The 19,744-nt window shown below is 40.6% G+C and overlaps 1 protein-coding gene and 1 long non-coding RNA gene across 2 annotated transcripts; both read left to right on the top strand.

Moving 5' to 3' along the window:
• Positions 1–1,856: 1,856 nt before the first annotated feature.
• sptssa (serine palmitoyltransferase, small subunit A) lies at positions 1,857–6,802 on the top strand. The gene is made up of 2 exons (XM_049596163.1): positions 1,857–2,032; positions 5,406–6,802. The coding sequence occupies exons 1-2, from the start codon at positions 1,930–1,932 to the stop codon at positions 5,507–5,509; spliced, it is 207 nt and encodes a 68-aa protein (XP_049452120.1). The 5' UTR covers positions 1,857–1,929; the 3' UTR covers positions 5,510–6,802.
• A 2,500-nt stretch (positions 6,803–9,302) lies between these two features.
• On the top strand, positions 9,303–19,711 carry LOC125900895 (uncharacterized). Its single transcript, XR_007450893.1, has 3 exons — positions 9,303–9,445; positions 13,763–13,872; positions 18,112–19,711. It is a non-coding gene; the product is annotated as an uncharacterized LOC125900895 (long non-coding RNA).
• The last annotated feature ends 33 nt before the right edge of the window (positions 19,712–19,744 follow it).

Raw genomic sequence — 19,744 nt, 5'->3', positions numbered from 1 at the left:
GTGAGATCTGCAGCTGTGCACCTCACAACCGTGCGTAATAGTCGCGCGTAATGACCGCTCCTCGTCTGCACGTCTTTGATGTTTGTCTCACTGACAGGTGGAGAGCCTACAGACAGGTACCCATAGCTACACTCCGTCACAACCGTACGTAATAGCCGCGCGTAATGACCGCTCCTCGTCCGTTAGACTGCACGTCTTTCATGTTTGTCTCACTGACAGGTGGAGAGCCTACGGACAGGTACCCATTGCTCCACCACTGACTGCTCTTGTCCTGTCCTCTCCCTCTTCTTTCTCGCCTGTCCTCTCTATCACTAAACTCTGAGCTTAATCATTAGCTTTTAGCTTAGCAGCACTCGTAATTGAGTAGGCTTTTGAACAATGCAGGAGAAATGCTGCAGACTGTTTATATTATCAGCCTGGGCCTGGGGCTTGTTGTAACAGGAAATGGGATGTGTTGTAACGTGTGTAAGTTAAACTGTGTCTGTGTGAGTGAACATCTTACCCTGCGATGCACGATGTGGGCTGCGGGTCCAACCATACGCTGCTATTGCTGCCAAGCAGCCCCGCCCGTTGGAAAGAGTGTGGGATATACCACTACTAGGAATGGGAGGGGGGGACTAAATCTTTTTTATTGCGCTGTTCAAAAATTATTATCTCTCAAATGAATCTAGAGGGGTACAGCTTTACAGAAGGGGGAGTCATGTCCCCCCCGTCCCCCCCGGGATTTCCGCCCCTGCTTACTGTGCTTAAATCATTACAGACATATCTGTGAGAAGGTAACGTCAGCCTGTTTGTGGGTCTGACTCTTACATACATTTCAGGTACAGTGAAGTGTCCACCAGGAACTATAGGAGCAATCTGATCGAGGAATCCTTTGTTTTTAATGATGTATATCATGTGGAATACTGTAGTTTTTGTTTGGTTATATTAAGTTTCTTCAAAAAGAATCTCAGTAATTTCCTAAAACAGCTGGTCACTGTAATTTTTATCAAACAAATGTGGAATTTAAACTTCTTCTTTTTAAACTTTAAACTAGGCTCTGTGTCAGTGTAGAGCCTATGCCTTAGCCTGACGTGCATCTCCTCAAAAATTTAACTACACCACAACAACTTTGACTGGTCGGCCTGGTAGCAGCACATTTCCTCCTGTGCATTTCTGGCTTTCTCCTTCTCATTAGGTAAACATGGACCAAATGGAGGAGAGTGACGAAGTGCACAAATATGTACATTCACATGACTCCTCCTCACCCTGCTACAAAGACTCTCAAATGGCTGCAAACTCCTGAGGAGGTATTTCCAATTTGGTCAGTGGTGATGTAGCAGAAACAGGAAACAGGAGGAAATGGTGCACTTTTGGGGGGGGACTACTTTTATCTGCGGATTAATCCACATTCAGTGCTCTAGTACATGTTTGTGGCAGCAGGATGGTGTATGTAAACAAATGTGTGTGTTCATGACGGAGCGTGTCACCATCACATGTGTGTTTCTGGACAACACTGGAGTTTCATGAGATTATATTAATACCGAATATGTCTTCATAGGATCAATTCACAGCTGGGCTTCTTCATGGGACATTTAAAACACAAAGATCAACGTATAAAAAGGAAAAGGAAATGGAATATGACAAAATAATTAAGTTGTTAAAATGTGTAAAGCAGCAGGAGGGAGATAAAGAACTGGAAACACACTAACTAATTAAATAAAACTAGTTTTATACAAACAAACACGGTGATCTCACTGTACATTACTTTGAAATCAGGAAGCTGGAACTCCCTGGTTACGTCACAGCACTACACCCACACGCAGACTTGTGATTGGCTAAAAAGAAGCACCTCATTACTTTGCGTCCTACGTCACCACAACTACGTAGAAAGAGGGGAAAAAAACACAGCGAGGAAAGAAACAAGTTGTCGTTAGTGAAGTTGGAGCCATGGCCCTCGGTGACTGTTGGAAGCAGTTATCGTGGTTTTACTACCAGTATCTTCTGGTGACGGCGCTGTACATGCTGGAGCCGTGGGAGAGAACCGTGTTCAGTATCCTTTTCACACCGCTACACACGGATCAACCGGAGAGCTAACGAGCTAACTTTAGCCGGGACGTCAGCGGAGCTAAGCTAGCTTTCTGCTCGGATACGTAACACTCACTTTACTAATCGATAAACTTGTTTATGTTGTGTTGTGAATATCAGATAAGGCATTTTATGAATGTTTAGGGGTTTATGGCAAATTCGGCACATATATAATGTAACTTATCGGTTCTTAAGTGTTTATGGTTGAAACGGAAATGAACCAAACGTGTTCGCCAGCCGCTAAGGTGTTTAAATACAAATGAGATTCTTTACAAAACGGAATATTTTTTTTATTTTTAATAACGCCGAATAAAGAGACCACTTGTATAGTTTTTGTTAAAGTTTCAAATTTTGTTCAGTAAGGTACGCGCATTTACTTACAAGTGAAGGATCGTTAAATAGATTAAATTGCAAGTGGAGGCTTGGGTGATTGAGTCAAAACTTCTTGCTACTCGCTGTCGTTTTGGGCACAAAACACGTATTTGTGAAAAACAATTCCTTCATGTTTGAAAGCCGAATTAAAGACACTTTATTACTGAATTACAAAGTCTCACACACTTTGTTGTACTACTCACGTATCTTTGCTCACAAGTAAAAACGCATTAAATAAGTAGAATTGTCAACGGAGTTCGGCACGTGATTACTTCGCAGAAGAGGACGGGCGGCGTCGAGGCTAAGCTAACTGCAGCCAACTTCCTATCCACAGTCAGGTGACACACACACTCTGGTTAACACCACACACTACTTTATTTTTTAACTTAAATGAAATAGTAAAACTTTAAAGTCTGTCTAATCAACGTTAAAGGATGGGCGGTTAATAATTAAAGTGCATCGTGTTAATGGTGTTATGGCTGCACTTTGATCTGCGCTCGTGCAGCAGCAGGCCGTCAGTGTCACTCTCTATACATGACGTATCGTCTTCCTGCAGCTGGTATCACCCTCATCTCGTCTTGCCTCAGGGTCAGGTGTGTTTGTGTTATTGTTCCTCTGCTTGTTATCAGCCTGAGTGCTGCTCCCCATCAAATGTTAATTCCCCCAGCTGCTCTGGGATCATGCTGCTGATTCTGTTATTAGGTGGTGTCACAGCAATCAGTCACGGCTTGTGTTAAAAATACCAAATACTTGCTGATTACAGCTTCACAAAGGTGAACTTGATTTCTGTCTCAAAACTCTGAACCCTCATTTCTTGTGATGGGAAGCTGTGTTTAGCAATATTTGAAAAGCTGATGATGACCTTGAGCAAGAATAATTGCTCTCAGTCCCATTAATTTTGTCATAGACAGTGTTAGGCGACTGGCAGCAGGAGAACTTAAGCGCTTGTATGGACATGAAACTCTCCTGTTTGAATCAGGAGCATAAAATGTAAACTACGAATGCACGAGTATATCAGCACATCATCAGCATAGACCAGTATTGGCTTTAAAATGAACTATCAGAATCGGCCAACATGTTTTTTCTTAATTTGCTCAGTGAATGAATAATGTATTTCATGTCTCCATCTGCTGGTGGGCAGTCACAATAAGAGTATGCAGGCATTATATGATGTTAATTCCGCTACAGAAGAGACTTGTTGATCACTAAAATTAGGCGCGTTAAAAGTGCATTTATTGATATCTGTCAAATGAGTTGTTGCATATCGGCGTATTAGATGTTGGCAAATAATTCAGTATAGTGCATCCCAAATTTAAACAGCTGTCGAAAATAGCTGGTTCTTTAGTCCAGTCTACAAAAGAAAATATTGGCATTGTACCTTTAACAAACCATACGTCTAATATCAGAATTTCTAAAGTAGTATTTGAGCTGACTTTGTCATCTGGAGGTGGAGGGGATGGTGTATGATGACGAGATGCATGCCAAGCTGCAGACCATGTTCATGTTCATGTGGCTGTATGTCCCCCAGGCACAGTGCCATGAGAGGCTTTTCTTGTTTCCGTGTTTGTGTTTTACCAGGAAGTCACTGCTTTCTCTGCCAGGATAGAGCCTCCAGGAGCGGGTATTTTAAACCAAAACATGATCTTTCTTCTAACATCACCAAGTGTTTTTTGTGCCTAAACCTAACCACACATTAACCACAGCCTTGCTGAAGCACGAAGAAACCTTCAACGTGTCTACTACATAATAACTCACAAATGTAACATGTCTGTGGTTTGCAGAAACGTACAATGCTGACATTTATTCTGCTGTCATGTTGGGTCATTTGATGAAAAGGTCAGAGCTTTAATGCAGCACGTGGACATAAAAGCTAAAGAAGAGAAGACAACTGTGACTCCAGAGCTGCCTTTCAGCAAGAAACACCACATTAACACAGCTTAAAATTCTGTTGTGTGCGACACTAACGCTGAGATGAAGCTTAAGATAACACAAAGTAGAAACCTCATAAAACAAAAGCAGTTTAATTCAGCTTTCCTCCTTTCCCATAGTTTAAGGTTTGACATCTTCAAATTCCTCTCTATGACCAACCAACATTAAGACAGTCAAAAATATTAAATTGTATGTAATCTAACACAAGAACAAGCAGAGAATGCTCATGTCAGAGAAGCTGGAACCATCAAATGGCTTTTTTGCCCAGAAAAATGACTGAAACAGTGAATTGATTATCAATATAGTTGCTCATTGATTCTCCCGTCAATCTGATTAACAGACTTGCTGCTTTGAAGTCAGTTGTCATAGCACTGGCTCCATCTCGTCCATTTGTGATTGTAGGCACAGTGCCACACAGGTGTGTCTCAGCTGAGCTGTTAGTCACCTGAGACACAGGTGAACGATCCCAGTGTACAGACATTAAAAATGACATTTAAAAAATAAATAGCACCTTCTTTCAATGTGAATCAGCATTACACAGATTTACAGTAAACAGGTTACCAGTACAGTGCATGTTAACACGTAATTTCTCAGAGCAGCCTCGTTGCATATAAACACACTGAATGTTCTAGTGACTCTTATTAATTCAAAGAAACAGATTTCATCTGAACCAGCCTTTTAAAGGAGCAGTGTGTAGGGTTCTAAGGGATTTAGTGGCAGAGCATATTTACCGAGCGCCAGTGAATAGTAACACAAACCATCAGGAAATGTTTCTGCTAAAGAGCTCCTTAGCTCTTTGTTTACTTTCCTCAATTCCATTTGTCTTCTCGTGTGCTGAGCTGAACTGACAATCAGAGTGATATCAATCACCAATGGACTTTGCTGTCGCCAATTTGGCATGCTGATATTGCCAATGAAGTAGTTGGTAGGCAGTGCTTGATGTAAGACACGACATCAGGATGTGAAACAGATTTAAAGCTCAGTCTTAATGAATGAATGATTGTGTCTTCAGTTCCTCCTTAACGCCTCCTCTCCAGACTCCCTGCTGATCTCCGTAGCCGGCATGGCCGTTTACACCGGCTACGTCTTCATGCCGCAGCACATCATGGCCATTCTGCACTACTTCGAGGTCGTCCAATGACACCATCCTGACACCCGTCCATCCGCCCACAGGTCCTGTCTGTCTCTGGCTTCCTGTCCGTCCATCTACCAGCCGTCTCCTGGGCTTGAGGTGGGGATCGTTTCCAACCATGTCGAGGCCGAACTTCTTTCCTCCTCCTCCTCCTCCTCCTTTTTTCCAAAGCTCGTTCAATGTTAAAGGTCAGAGCTCTGAACGTTGCACTCAAGGTCACGTTGGACGGTCTAATTCCCCGGGACAGTTTCTTTCTCTTGTGGACAGTGTTGGGCTTGGAGGCAAGGCCTTACAGAGGTGTGCTTGGTTTCCTTTCATGTTGTTATTTTTATCTTCTTGTTTTTCTTTTTCTTTTTTTTTTATAAAATCAAGTGCACCTTACAGTTTTTGAAAATGTGTAATGATACAGAAGTCTGGATATGTGGAGTGATTGGACTGTTTTATTTTTATTCCATTGAGACATGAAACCATTGTTGTCTTAAGAGTCTTATGTGGGAGACACAGTGTCTGACGGACAAAACAATTTGTCCTTTTGTCCATTTTATGAGCCGTGTATGATTATTAGAGCAGGATCAGACCTCTGGATGGGGCCTGGCCGTCAGAGTGGGCAGCAGCTGCTTTGAAGGATCGACTGTTTTCAACCTTCACCATCATTTTTCAGCACCAGACACGGGGAGGCCGGTAGTGCCGATAAAATGGCTGCGATGTGGAAAGGGTGGGAATTGGTGGCATGGGACCCAATCACACTTGAGATCTGTCGTGTATATTTATAATTAACTTATTATTTTACTCCTGAAATGACACTCCAGTCAGGCAGCAGCAGCACCGACCTGTATCAGGTGCACGGCTGCAGGAGGTTTCTCTGATTTTAGTACAGTTGCTGCAGGTTCCTGCTCATTTTACAGCTAAACAGTCCGTAGATTAAAGATTCTGTTTTACTGGAGACACAAAGAGGATACACTCAAATTAGAGCTAAAGAAGGAGACATTTGGAGGAGCCTTTGGCATGGATCAGTCTGTACGAGCTGTGCATGAAGTCCAGACTTTAAAGTTGCACCTATATAAATACTGTGGAAGTATCAAAATGCTCAGTTCTGAGAGATATTCAAACAGTTCGTTTTCAGAAACCGTGCCTTTGAACGAGCCGTCGGGATTTCTGTAAATTTTTGATGTCACAAGTACACTATATAGTAGACTGTTCTTTAGGTATAGAAATATTAAGTCCAGTTCAGACCAAAGATTTGTGACGAGATGAGTTGAAACAGACGGCTACCTGCAACGCGCCGTTCTGCAGTGCTCTAAGAACCTGTTGAAACAGGTGACGTGCTTTAAAACTAGCCGCCGGCGATTTGACCAGCTGAGTGTCAGGTGACACCATCAGCCGGCTTGAGTCGAGCTCAGACCGGCCAGTTCACACCGCTGACACTTTTCTCTGCAGTGTTCTAGAATGGTTTTCGTCTCGTCATGAATCTTTGGTCTGAACGTTCTTAATGCGTCCTTTTGTATTTCTTGTGTATGTGATTCACATCAGCTGACAGGGACCCAACTTGTTGCCTCTCATCGCAACTCCAATGACACCCTCTTTAGACCGAATCACTGTTTATTTACAACAACTTCTGGGTAGAAAATCCAGGCGTCACGTAGGTAAATTTAAACGGCGCTGAGGAAGCACTGCTGCAGTGTGTTAGTTCTTAGCCTCCTTAAAAAGGTCCACCAAAAAAGATCAAAATCAGTCAAGTGTGCGCTATATTTACAGTATTCTCACTGCTTAACCGCCGTCAGTCTTTTCCAACGGGGAATTGAAGCTCTTATCTTAAAGCCACTAGGCTCCATTGACAGCTGCTGGTCTACCACAGCCTCAGTTGGTTAGTGTGTGAAATGGCCGAAGCAAATATTCAAGTATAGCGTGCACTTAGACTGATATGGATTTTCTTAGGTGGCTAAAAGATGGTTTGCTGCAGCCGCATCCACAGCAGTATGTTGTTTAGCTTCTGTGTTGGTTGATTTGGTTTATCAAAGACGTTAGCAAAGCAACAGAGTGCCTAAAATAAGCACAACAGAAACATCAGATGGGATCAGACCACCGTGTTTTACTACTTTAATAAAGTTGCGGCTAAAAATGACGACAGAAATCAACATGTTTGCTAGTTTTCTACCTGGTATTGTTAGTGTGACGTCATGGTGATTCGGTCAGCAAAGATGGAGGAACAGAGCGTTCAGACAGAGGGTGATTACAGGTATATTTTTTAAACATTACAGCATCTCAACATGTTCTAGTAGAGCCCAAAATCCAAGTCTGGACCTGAGTATGAGCAGAATCTGGGACCTTTAAAGAAAACAGAGCCTGAAAAATGAGCGTGTCCTACATGTGGTCATGTTTAAACACCACGAGTCTTTGTCTCAGTGTGTAAAGTATCTAATGACTGTTTGTCCTGCAGAGTTAAAGTTGCTTTAGTGATTCTCTTGTTAGCTGTATCCTTGTGGCTGCTGCTGCTGCTGCTTGTACACATGAGTCACTCTGTAAATGCAAATGGTGACAGATGGAGTCATGGAGAAAGTGACTCTGAACGTCTTCCCTCTGGAAGCAGGCAGGCTGCAGCACAATGAAAAATGGTGGTTAACGAGTTGACAGTTGTCCTTTTTTTAAATTGTTTTGTTTTAAGATGCACAGCAGGCAGCGTTAACAGTTTCCTCTTTGTACAGAGATGAGAAATGTTCCATTTTTATGTCATCATGTTTTATGATATGTACTGCTACTGGTATCCCTTTAGAAAATTGTGATTATTTCTCCTGATAAAAAAAATAATGTATTTCTCTCAGTTTTGTGTATATAATCTTGTATACATATTTGTAAAGTTTTGTAGTCAGATATGTCGGCGTATAGCATAAAATATTTGTGGTTTTTGTGAACTACTGATATCAAACACTGTTCTATGAGATCATTAAAGGGATGTTTCACCAAGCAAAGGCTGTTTGTTGTACCTGGGGTTACTCTGATTTTATTTTGCTCTGACCAATCAGCTGCAAAAACACTTTACTGTCTATTACTCAGCGTCATGTCTCAGGAACAGAAGGGGAGACATTTGGTCAGATACTGAATTGGTGACTAATCTTGAAACTGCTAATTGTATAGATCTTCTGTGTGTGTGAAGCGTCCATGTTTTCACTGACATGGATGGAGAGTGTAACTGCAACTTCAGTGGTGAGCAGCGGTGTCCAACCACGAGGTGGTAATTCTAGTTTAAGGGCTTTAATTATTAAATTTGTTCTATGGAATGTCTCTGGGCTGGTGTTCATGATCTTCCTCCTGTAGTTACCTTCATCAGACACTAGATGGGAGTGTTTCCATGTGTTTAAGACACCCACCTATTGAAGGAGCAGCTGTGTCACTGCTGTCTGAATCAAAGTAACTTAAACAGCCAATTAAGTTTTATTTACTTACTTTATTTACTTTAAATTTTATTTACGTAATTGGAGTTTTACTAAATACATGTTTCCTTACTAGATGTCCAAGAAAAATATTTTTTTATTTATGATTACTTTTATTATTGGCCCAAACAGTAACTGTATATAGTGACAGGATGGAGGACATGTTGCTTATTAACAGAGCAATGGAATAATTTGGCCTTTCATCAACATAATTCCTCCATAGAATAGAAAAGATAAAAAGAAAGACTTCATTTTGGTACCATTCATTATTGAGGTGCGACACCCGTCATGGCCACCAGAGGCAGCACTGAGCTAACCGCTGCTGAGGCTGCAGGAGGAGAGCGAAGAAGAAAGATCGGCGCCATGTTGGATTTTACAGCGATTGTTTTGCTCGTCGTTAGTGTGATTTCCCTGGATCTTTGTGGAGTTAAATGCTGATACGTTCCTCCAAATACGCCTGATATCGACATGGAGTCTGCTGAAATGTCGCTGAAGGGTTCATCCTGCCTTCAGATAGGTTCGTATTTTATTTTATTTACGTTTACATGGTGGGAAACGTTATTAAGTACTAAGTCTGAGCTACTAGCTAGCAGTACGGAGCAGGTAAGCTACCGTAGTTATCTGACTTCTAAAAGACGCGCTGAATGTAAAACAGTCTGTATGGGAGCATCTTTAATCGTCTTATTGTTAATTGTATTTAATAATCCTCATATATCCCGTTTTATTTCACCAGATTAAACACAGGAGAAAGTTAAACAACCTGTTGCCACTTACATCCCCGCCTCTCTACATAACGAAATCCTATTGGCTTGTCAGCTCGGGTCGGCGCTCCTATTGGTCAAACCCCCTCCAGGCTTTTTCCCCATTGGTTATGAACCTAGCTGCAGTGACCTATGCGTGGTAGTGTGGATATTTTATTTTAAAATGACATCTTAAAAATATTAAAATGAAATATACCGAGGACGATATATATTAGATTAATGAAACAATACATTAACAGTGTTTCACAGCGTCATCTAAAGAGCTGTGTTTGTGTTTTGCTGCTAGAAAAATTTAAATAAAAGTATCACAAATCCCAAATCTGGATTTTAAACCATATTCAGATTCTGTTTATTATATTAGAAAAACCTTTGGCAGTATAAATCAGCAGACTAGGGTTGCAGTGATACCGTGATATAAAAGATGACCGTTATCATAATGTGTACATTTCCTTAACTTTATTGTAGTTATTTTTAAAGTGGACACTTTTTACACATACCTCCATTAACATAATGGTTTCAAGTTTCAGTTAAACAAAAATAATCCATCCATTTTAATTCTTTTAAGGATCAATCTGATTGATAATCCTATAAATTCTATGATACTGTGAAATCGTGATATTTATAAAGGTGGTTATTGTTAAAACCTTGTTGCAATCCAACAGCAGAAATACTTATTTTCTGACTCATGCACAACATTTTTGATCTTGTCTTATATTAAACAAACATGCCACTATGTTGATCAAACAATATGAAAACATATTAGCATGTTAAAGGGCCAGTGTGTAATATTTGGCATGGTTTATTGTCAATCTGAATCTGAATATTCTACCCATTAATATGTTTATATAAGTGTATAATCGCTATAAAATAAAATTTGTTTGGTTTTCGTAGCCTTATAATTATGCTTTTATATATATATATATAGCAAGGGCCTTGCTTTAGAGAGGCCGCCATCTTGCGCCGCCATGTATGTACAGCAGCCCGAGCGGACAATCCAGCCAGCCAGAGAACGCGTTTCGCGTGTATAAATGAACCAACAAAGACAGCGGGAGGAAGGAAGGAGGAGGAGGAAACAGAAGAGAGTGTTAGTAGTTCGTCGATAGAGAGTAGTGAAAAGTTTTTTTAGTTATAAAGTTTGCGAATGGACCACACTTACCACGCAACAGGAGAGAATGAACCCGAACCGTCATCTGCGAGGAAAAGAAGACGCAACTTCACTCCTTGTGATGCACTCTCTGCGGCGCTTTTCCTCCTGATGATATATCTCCCCAGCGATGGTAGCAGTAGCACGAATCCCATTCTGTGCATTCAGCCTCTCTTCTCGCCCGCTCAGCATCCAAGTTCCTCATCTGTATGCTCCGGCTCAAACAGGTATGGCTCTGGGTCTGTGTCCGCTACAAGAAACTCTTCAAAATCATGTTCAAAGTCGTCCATTGCAGCTACTATAGTCCGGAGATATTGCTAGGCTAAATAAACAGCTGAGCTCTGTTTACAGGCTACGCTGTCAGTCAGTGTGCGGGCTGGAGATTGAGCAGAGAGGGGAGGGGGGTCCCCACTCGGTATGGTAAACGAGTGTGTGTGTAAAGTTATGAAGTGTGTGTGTTACATCAGAAGAGTCAGAGTTTGGGACGAAGTCTTTTACCCCCTGGAGTGTTACCGGAGTTTCTGGAGTGCTCAAATAAACGGGCCTTTTTCCCGAACGCTCCTCTGGTCTCCTGCTCGTGAGGGATTCATTACAATATCGTAACATGGTTTAGATTTCTAAATAAACATTCACCTCGTCGCTAGATAGACCTGCTCCTGAAAAACTCGTGCGCAAGGCTTTTTGTCCCTACGAGGCCACCGTCATTTACCCAACAGGAGGGGTGAGCGACTGAGCCCTGCAATCTAGAATTTGACCACTGATGTCACTGTTTTCAACTCATTTTACACACTGGCCCTTTAAGAAATGTACTTTGTTCATCAGGATGTACACTGAGATAAGCTGTCTGAATCCTTTAGACACTGTACAAAATATTTTAGTAAACTAACAAACAAACAAGAAAGGAAAAGCTATTACGGGGGTTATATTTCCTATTACTAATATAACCCTTCCTATTTATTTATCCCATTTATGTAAATCATATTAAGGTTTAAAAGCAACTTAATTTATATAGTCCTTTTCAAAAACAAATACAGAATATTCATGTGCAGCTCATATATGGAGTTTGTGCTGTTTACATCAGAGGTGGGAATCAACAGAGGCTCCACGATATGATGTCATCGAGTCACGATATAATATTATTGCAATTTTAAAGTGTTGTGATTTGCTGAATATTTTGATTTATTACCCTTTTTCAACTGTAAATGATGTCTCCAGGGGTAAACGTTGTCAATATCTGTGTTACTTAAGAAGGTTAAGTTTCCAGTTTGCTCATCTGTTCATCAGTTAGCTGCCTCTCTGTCCGCTCTGAACAGCATCGTACCGTCCAGCTGTAGCGATGACAGACACCGCGGTTTGTCCAACTTGTTGTCGAGGGAGTGGACATTAGACAGCAGTAGCGATGGTGCTGCAGGCCTGGTGGGGTTAGCGCTTAGCTTGGCTTGGATCCCGGCTCTCTTCCTCCTCTATTGTTCATGCTGGCACCGCGTCCGCCTCGTCCCTCCCGGGTGGTGGCTAGTGTCCGATAAAATTCCATTCTGTCATAGTATGTCCAACTGGCACATTAACTCTGCTATCATTCCAGCATACCTCGCCCTGATGTTTACCAGCGTAGGTTTGTTGTAGGTCAGAGTTCTGGGATGGTCAACACTAGGGCCCGACCAATATGGATTTTTTGGGGCCGATGCCGATTCTGATATTATGGAATAAAAAATAATCCAATAACCGATATATCGGCTGATTAAATATTTACGTTTTTCAATTTAAAAAACCCTGAAATACCTGCTTTTGATGGCTTAAATGTAGTTCAAACACTCGTTATAACAATATAAATTAAAGGAAGAACATTTTACTATTTTTAAATACTTTTATTATCAGAAATTGTGTGGAACAAGCAGCATATGAACAATTTGAACACAGAATAAATAAAAAATATGATGTGCAAAAAGGCAGTAAACCTCTGGGAAATAAAATAATCCTGACATTTACATGTATGTTCACAGCACCAGAGTTCTTCTTATTATTGCCGGTTTAACAGAGGTAGGTTATAGTGCAAAAAGTAACACAAGGACATCATTTCTGAGTAAAACACCATATTCCCTGCATTTTGTTAGTGATGAAAATATAAGTCATCGGCGTTAATCGGCCAACTCACTGCGACCATGTGTGCCACCAACTTTAATGCTGTTCTAACACTGTTCAAGTGCAGTCGAGGAATTAAGTCCCACATTAAAATGATTTTATTCTGTGTCCTGCAAGAGCGGGCTGGTGCTATCGGCTGATTAATCAGCTTTTTCCTGCTCCAAACTATCATCATTATATTGGCCATTAAACTTCCACTATCGGTCGACCACTAGTAGGAATATTTATAATAAGAAGTAGACAGTATGAGTGTGTTTGCTGCCTCTTTACCACGGCCTCTAAAATGACCGTAAAGTCAGCAACAATCTGAACATGTAACCTGTGTCAGCGTCTCTGTCTGTCGGGGCTGTTGTATTATACTGTATTAGTTTTAGCTCAGTGAGCCTAATCCTGAGTGACAGTCTCAACAAGATCTGACTTTTATAAAGTTCACACAGATCAGATTTGATGCCGGATGCTTTAAGGTTGTGGCTTGGCAGTAGACTGTCAGGTGTTGGTGTTATTTTGGCCTCACCCTGTATCCACAGACGGGAGTGAACCCTGCCAAACATCACGTCCCATGATGCTCTAAATGCTGCTTCAGAGGCTTCTGTTAATTCTGCAGGGAAAATGAATTACTGGTGATTATATGGGCGTCACAGAGCGATATCTACAGATTATCAGCCATCAGCAGTTTCAGTCAAACTCTGTCTTTGAAAGCACGTCCATCACTCTAAAGTCACCCTCTGGCAGTGTTCCTCTGGTTGCACCACACTTCCAAGGAATCATTCTTCCCTCCTGTGTCTGGCAGCACATCAGAAAGGAAACAGAGGGCTGGTTACTGGTTAACTTGGACGATGGAGCTCTCCTCACGTACGCACATCCAGCTGCTGGCTGGAGTTTGAACTGCCGTCATGTGAGGTACCCAAACACACAGAACACTCACACAGTGCAGGCTTCTCTGAGTACCCAACTCAGACTTTTCAAGGCTCTCTGTGCAGATTTAATGACGCACTTGTTCTAAACTATTTCAGCTTATCAATCAGAGCCAGAATCACCTGTTAGCTAACTGCACTGTGACACTTACCTGGAATTTGTCACCTGCTGTCACAGCTCCCAGTGCAAACCCATCTGTAATCATGAAACGTGTAAAGTTCAGATTCACTGCGAGAGGAGCTGACTCAGCTCTGTGGTGCTTCTCGATGCTGCTGCAGATTGTTTATGTTTTTGTCTGTAAAAATAACTTGCAGACATTTTGGTTGGCAGTGTAGGCTTCATTTTCACACCTGCGCACACCTGGTCAGTCAACATGGAGAGTCGTCAGGTAGTTGAAGTTGAACTTCGTCTGCAGCATAGGGGTGTAACATATCATCTCGTCCACGATAATTCCCGTATGATTTTTAATACAATAAGAAAAATTTATGTCGTGATACTCGCAACATTTCGACAAGCATGACTGAAGCGAAATTATTACTGACTCCTTGGTGGTTCCAAACAGAGGAGCAGCTTCAGTAGTGTGGAATAAACTGTGGCGTCCTGAATGTTTTCCTTCTCTTAGCGCTCAGAGGGAACTCAGTCAGCGGCTCCTCTGGCAGCAGCACAGCGTCTCTCCCTCTCCCCTCTTGTCGTGCGCACACGAGTCGGTGTCGTCAAGTGATTTTGCCGTGAACCTACGTGAATAAACTCCATATATGTGAGTGTGTGATAGTTGTGGTGTCATAACAGCCTGTCACAGGTTACAGCCTGATGATTAGAGGAGAAATGGCAGAGCAGAAAGGTCCAGGTGGGGAAAAAAACAACTCAGTCATTTAGGATTTTACTAAAAGAAGGAAATCAGCTGCTGATTTATATATACAGATCCCAGGGGACATGTTTTGTATTTGGGAGCTGTTTAAATGTGTAATTTGTGGCAGATTTGATTTAGTTAAACTGCGAGTTGCAGGTAGTTGCAGGGATATCTGTCTCGGAAACATCAGACAGTTTATATATTTAACATAAAACACACAACATAAACATTTTTGGTAAAAATCCTTTTAATTTGAGTATTGATAGTGATCAAGATATGTGCATTTGGAACGTCTAGAAGACCTGCAAGATTATTTCATTCCCATTTTAGTTATCAGAGTGCTAAACTGGAAGCAGCCGGCTCGACTGTGGAAGTCTCCAGTGCACCTGCTCATGCGCCCAATGATTTGGAAGCGGCGCCGATAATCCAGGTAGTTTTTAGACACGGGAGTTGAACCATTTTGGCTTCATGCACCACTGAGCACCTTTCATGGGAACAAATTGGGCCCCACCTCCAACGCTGTATCCAGGTCTCTTTTTTTAGAGCTGCCCTCTAATAGTCGACCAAACGTCAGTCGACCAGTAATGTCATTAGTCGGCAAGATTTCATTGGTTGCTTCGAGTTGCCTAAACCAAACTATGACAACATTAATCCTGCTTTAGTTGCTACATGCGGATACTGATGGAAAACAAATGAAGCACACCTTTGCAGAGCCGTTCATTAAAAACATTTGCTCATTATGTTGCAGCAGCTTTCTGTGAAAACATATAGATATAACTTCATTTATCCTGAGAGCAGCAGCTGCAGTATAAAGTCGCAAATGTGAGCAAAATATTATCATAAACAGAAGTGTATGAATGTGTTATTTTGGGTGGCAGAGCTGCAGTCATGGAGGCGGCGTCCATCCAGTCTGACGTCACGTCACAGAAACAGGCTGAACTTTCCAAAATAACTTCACCGCCCTGCTGCTCTCTGACCTTCAGTTCCCCGTGTGCGGCTGCTATTTCTGAGCTTTGTGTTTGAGCTGTGTTTACTGGAACCAGTGTGCTGCTGGTCCTGATTGATCAGGGGGGCGTTAGCAGGTGGCAACGTGCTGATTAACACCGGATGCGGTGGCAGAGCTGGCACAGGAAGCTGTCACATTCCTCAGAGGAGGGGTGAGCGGGTTGGTGACAGTTGCTTTGTTTGATATATATCTATAAATATAATGATTGATATAACATTTCCTTATTAAGTCTTTTGCAATCAGATACAGGGTGGTTTCTTTTCCTGATGTTCCTGAACACAGCAGCTGGGGTCAGTGAGTGTATCTGCCTCACAGAGCTTCTGACACTGATACTGATAAGCACTGACGATAACACTGATACACAGGCTGATGGTTTTATTTACAGTCATACAGGGCTCCCACGCTTATGGGGAACCTGGGAGAGTCAGGGAATTTCACAGCCACATGTTCAAGGCCTGGAAAAGGCGTGGAAGTCGTCAAAATCCTGTTGTTAAAACTAAAGAAACGAGAGGTCATTTTTTTTGTAGTTTTACTGAATATTTGAAGCAAACTGTGAAACTATATCACTTATTTTGTTGCAATTCTATGTTCTTAAATTAATAATACATATATATATATATATATATTTACTAATTTGTCATATTGTCAATATAATGATAATAATAATAAATTTTATTTATACAGCACTTTTCAAAACACAGTTAGAAAGTGCTGTGCAATAAAACACAGGAAGAATGAAACAAATAAAATGTCATCTAGTAAAAGATAAAATAAGGCCAAAGTTAAAATCAAGATAATACAATGTCAGTAAGATAGTGATAAAATAGAAGCTCAGATAAAGTCAGGATATGCTTTATGATATACGTATGTTTTTAGGAGAGACTTAAACGAGGCCAGTGACTCAGACAGCTTCATATCCAGGTCATTAATATCTTTATCGCATAATGAAATATCGTGATATTATTTTAGAGCCACATCGCCCCAGTTTTGAAAGTTTGTCCATGAGAAAGTGTGTGAACTCTGGTAATAATTGAAGCAATAAGGGCTGTGATGTCATTATTTAATTTTTTTGTGAAAGTAAAACCACAGAACATGTGTTCAGATGTCTTTTTTGTTTGAGCAACAAAACTTTAATAAATTCACTTTACTGTCAAATAAAGCAACAAATCATCACATATGAGAAGCTCAAAGCAACGACTTTTTTAATGTGAAGTCGACAAAACAGTATTTTCATCATGATAAAGACAGAAAAGTTTTATTAATAATAAGATAATAAGATTTTAACAGAGCTGCAGTAGTGTGAAGTGTAAAAACAAAGAGTTTCAGACCTGAATCAGGACATCAGAGTTTTTAGCTTTCTGTTAAAAATATTTAACGAGCAGCTCCTCTGATATCGATAGGCACTGTGCTCCACTGACAAACGCTGCGTCCCTGAGGCAAATAGTTACCAAGGGAGTGAGCGATGTAGCTCAGGCCCTGCCCATGTAGGAGCTTAAATCAACTGTAAATGTTACGTGCAGGTATTGTGTGTGTGTGTGTCAGTGTATGTACGTGCAGGTGTGCAGAGATAAGTTCCCTGAAGTTACTGAAGTGTGTGAGCTGTTAGAACATATTAGTTATTAGCTTCTTCCAGTAGTCAGCCCACATCCCCTTAACTGTTTATTTATTTATTTATTAATTATTTTTTTCTTTATTGTAATTATTGTTATTGGTTGTTTAAATCTTTTATATTTTCCTTAATTTATTTTCCATTAAACTCTGACTGAAAATTTATCTTGTAATGAACTGTAAACTGAAAATAAATTCAGCTGTGATTATGAAAATGGGGTTAAAAGGTGAAGTTTAACAAAAGAAAAAGAAATAGTCAATATTTTGGTGGCAGTTAAAAAAAATCTGCAGTTCAGTGAGAGACTGAAATGTGATCTAAAATTTTGGGGCAAACCTGTTTATTAAATAAATAATTATCATCATCATCATCATCATCATCATTATTATTATTATCATCATTATAATTATTATTATTCCCAACACCATCATCCTGCATGTTCCATCCGCTCAGCTGTGTGTTCCTGGCGCGTGGTTAACTTCACGTTCACTGTCACGTGGCGCGAGGGCTACATGCTGCTGCCGGAGTCGTCAATGGCGGCGGGCACGCCTAGTGCGCGGGCACGCAGCAGAGCGGAGTCACTTCACCTTGTTTCAACTCAGTGAAGAGTTTCACAACAAAAAGCAGCCACATGTTGAACTTGTTGTACATAATGTTCTTTATTAACGTTCTTCACCCGCACAGTTCATATAAATGTGTTTAGATTCAGTGAACAGATCATATTTAATATTTTATCACAGCCTCTGATTTCTGTTTCCTCAGACACACCAGGTGCGAGCTGATGACACATAAACATGGAGTCATGTTGCTGTGTAGGTTCTAATGTATCTGAGTTCTTATGAACCTGAACACGGGGTCCTCCTTCCTCCTTCCTCCTCCTCCTCCCTCTCATGGTAAACATCACATCCAGCACGTCTCACTTGTCTCCCTCACAGGACTTTCCAACAACCAGCCACAATACGACCGGAAGTCTCACTGCGTGCCTTCAAAATAAAGGCTTGACTCGCCTTTCAGTCAGATTGTTGCCTCGTGAGATCTGTGGTTTAATTAATGAAGAGTAGATGTCTAATAAAGAGCCAAATAATTATTTTTATCACCAACTATTACTTAAATAAATGATTTAGTTTATTAAATATTATAAAATAGTTAGAAATGTCAGTTATTATTTGTAGAATCTAAAGCTAATGAACTCCAGAGAGGTAAATAAAAAACAAGTACTGCAGCAGTCCAGATATATGAATATAGAGGAGGAGAATTCACAAAGAAAATATTAATAAATATTTATGAAAGTGTACATGAAAGAGCTGTACATTATGTGCAGTTATGCGGAAAATTCTGACCAATAATGAAATCTTCAAATTGCATGTTTGTCCCTGTGGATGGTCCAAAACTCAAAGATATTCAGTTGAATGTGACATATATTTTGGTATTTTTGCATCAATAATTAATTGATTCTCTGCCAATCAGTATATCAGTTATTTAGTTGCAGCACTAAATAAGCAACTTGTTAAAAATGGACAATGACAGTCGAGACTATGGGCTCTGATTTAGCATGAAAAATAAAACCACCATGGTACTGTTGTTCCTGCAGGGCTGTGATTTATTCATTCATTCATTTATTTTTCATCCTTTTATTTCATTATAACTTTGCACCCCTAAAAATAGAGTTTTCATACCGTTACACATTTAACTTCCACCAACTACTAACACCATAATACATAGTTATTTATTTTTTTGTATTATTTAACCAGGAAGCGCCACTGAGATCTAAAAACTATTTTACAACAGAAACCTGTCCGAGGTAGCGGCCTATTTAAAACACATTTAAAATGCAACAAATACAACATATAATACAAAAATCCACAATAAAACAACGACTATTCAAACATGGTGGCCTCTCAAGGAAAACAAGCACACGTCTCTGTCACCACATTTTTCACGATGCCCTTAAAATCAGTGGATATATGGGTTTGTAATTTTATGTTTTTGGAGATTGTTCCATGCCCATATAGTTTTCCCAGATCTGTTTACATACAGGGTTCATTAAAAAGCAACCACCTGGAGGAGCATAGCTGGAAACTAAAAATATAAACATATCAGTGCTGCTGTCTGCGAGTGGTCAGTGACGTCCAACCCACCAAATCATAAAGATACAGTGATGAGTCAGGGACTGTGCATATGTGATACATAAAATGGAGGATGCATACATATAGAATATAGAAAAATAGCTTCCACAAGTTTTTTCTTAGCACTGAAAATAAAACAAGTCTTATGTTCATTAAATGTTATATTGCAAGTCATTTTTCAACTGCAGTTTTTGTCCCCAAAGGAAACTTTGTCAAAATGTGTTTTATCTTCTAAAGTTTTCAGTCTGTTCATCTTACTGCAGACATTT

Source organism: Epinephelus fuscoguttatus, linkage group LG14 (genome assembly GCF_011397635.1).
Source record: "Epinephelus fuscoguttatus linkage group LG14, E.fuscoguttatus.final_Chr_v1".
Taxonomy (NCBI): domain Eukaryota; kingdom Metazoa; phylum Chordata; class Actinopteri; order Perciformes; family Serranidae; genus Epinephelus; species Epinephelus fuscoguttatus.
Note: the sequence above shows the minus strand (reverse complement) of the source record. Positions and strands in the feature narration are given on the sequence as shown.

Bases quoted from the DNA above. Each gene is read 5' to 3' on its own strand.
- sptssa (XM_049596163.1), top strand. From the start codon at position 1,930: ATGGCCCTCGGTGACTGTTGGAAGCAGTTATCGTGGTTTTACTACCAG. The intron at 2,033-5,405 runs GTATCCTTTTCA...CCTCCTCTCCAG, and splicing joins GTGGGAGAGAACCGTGTTCA to ACTCCCTGCTGATCTCCGTA.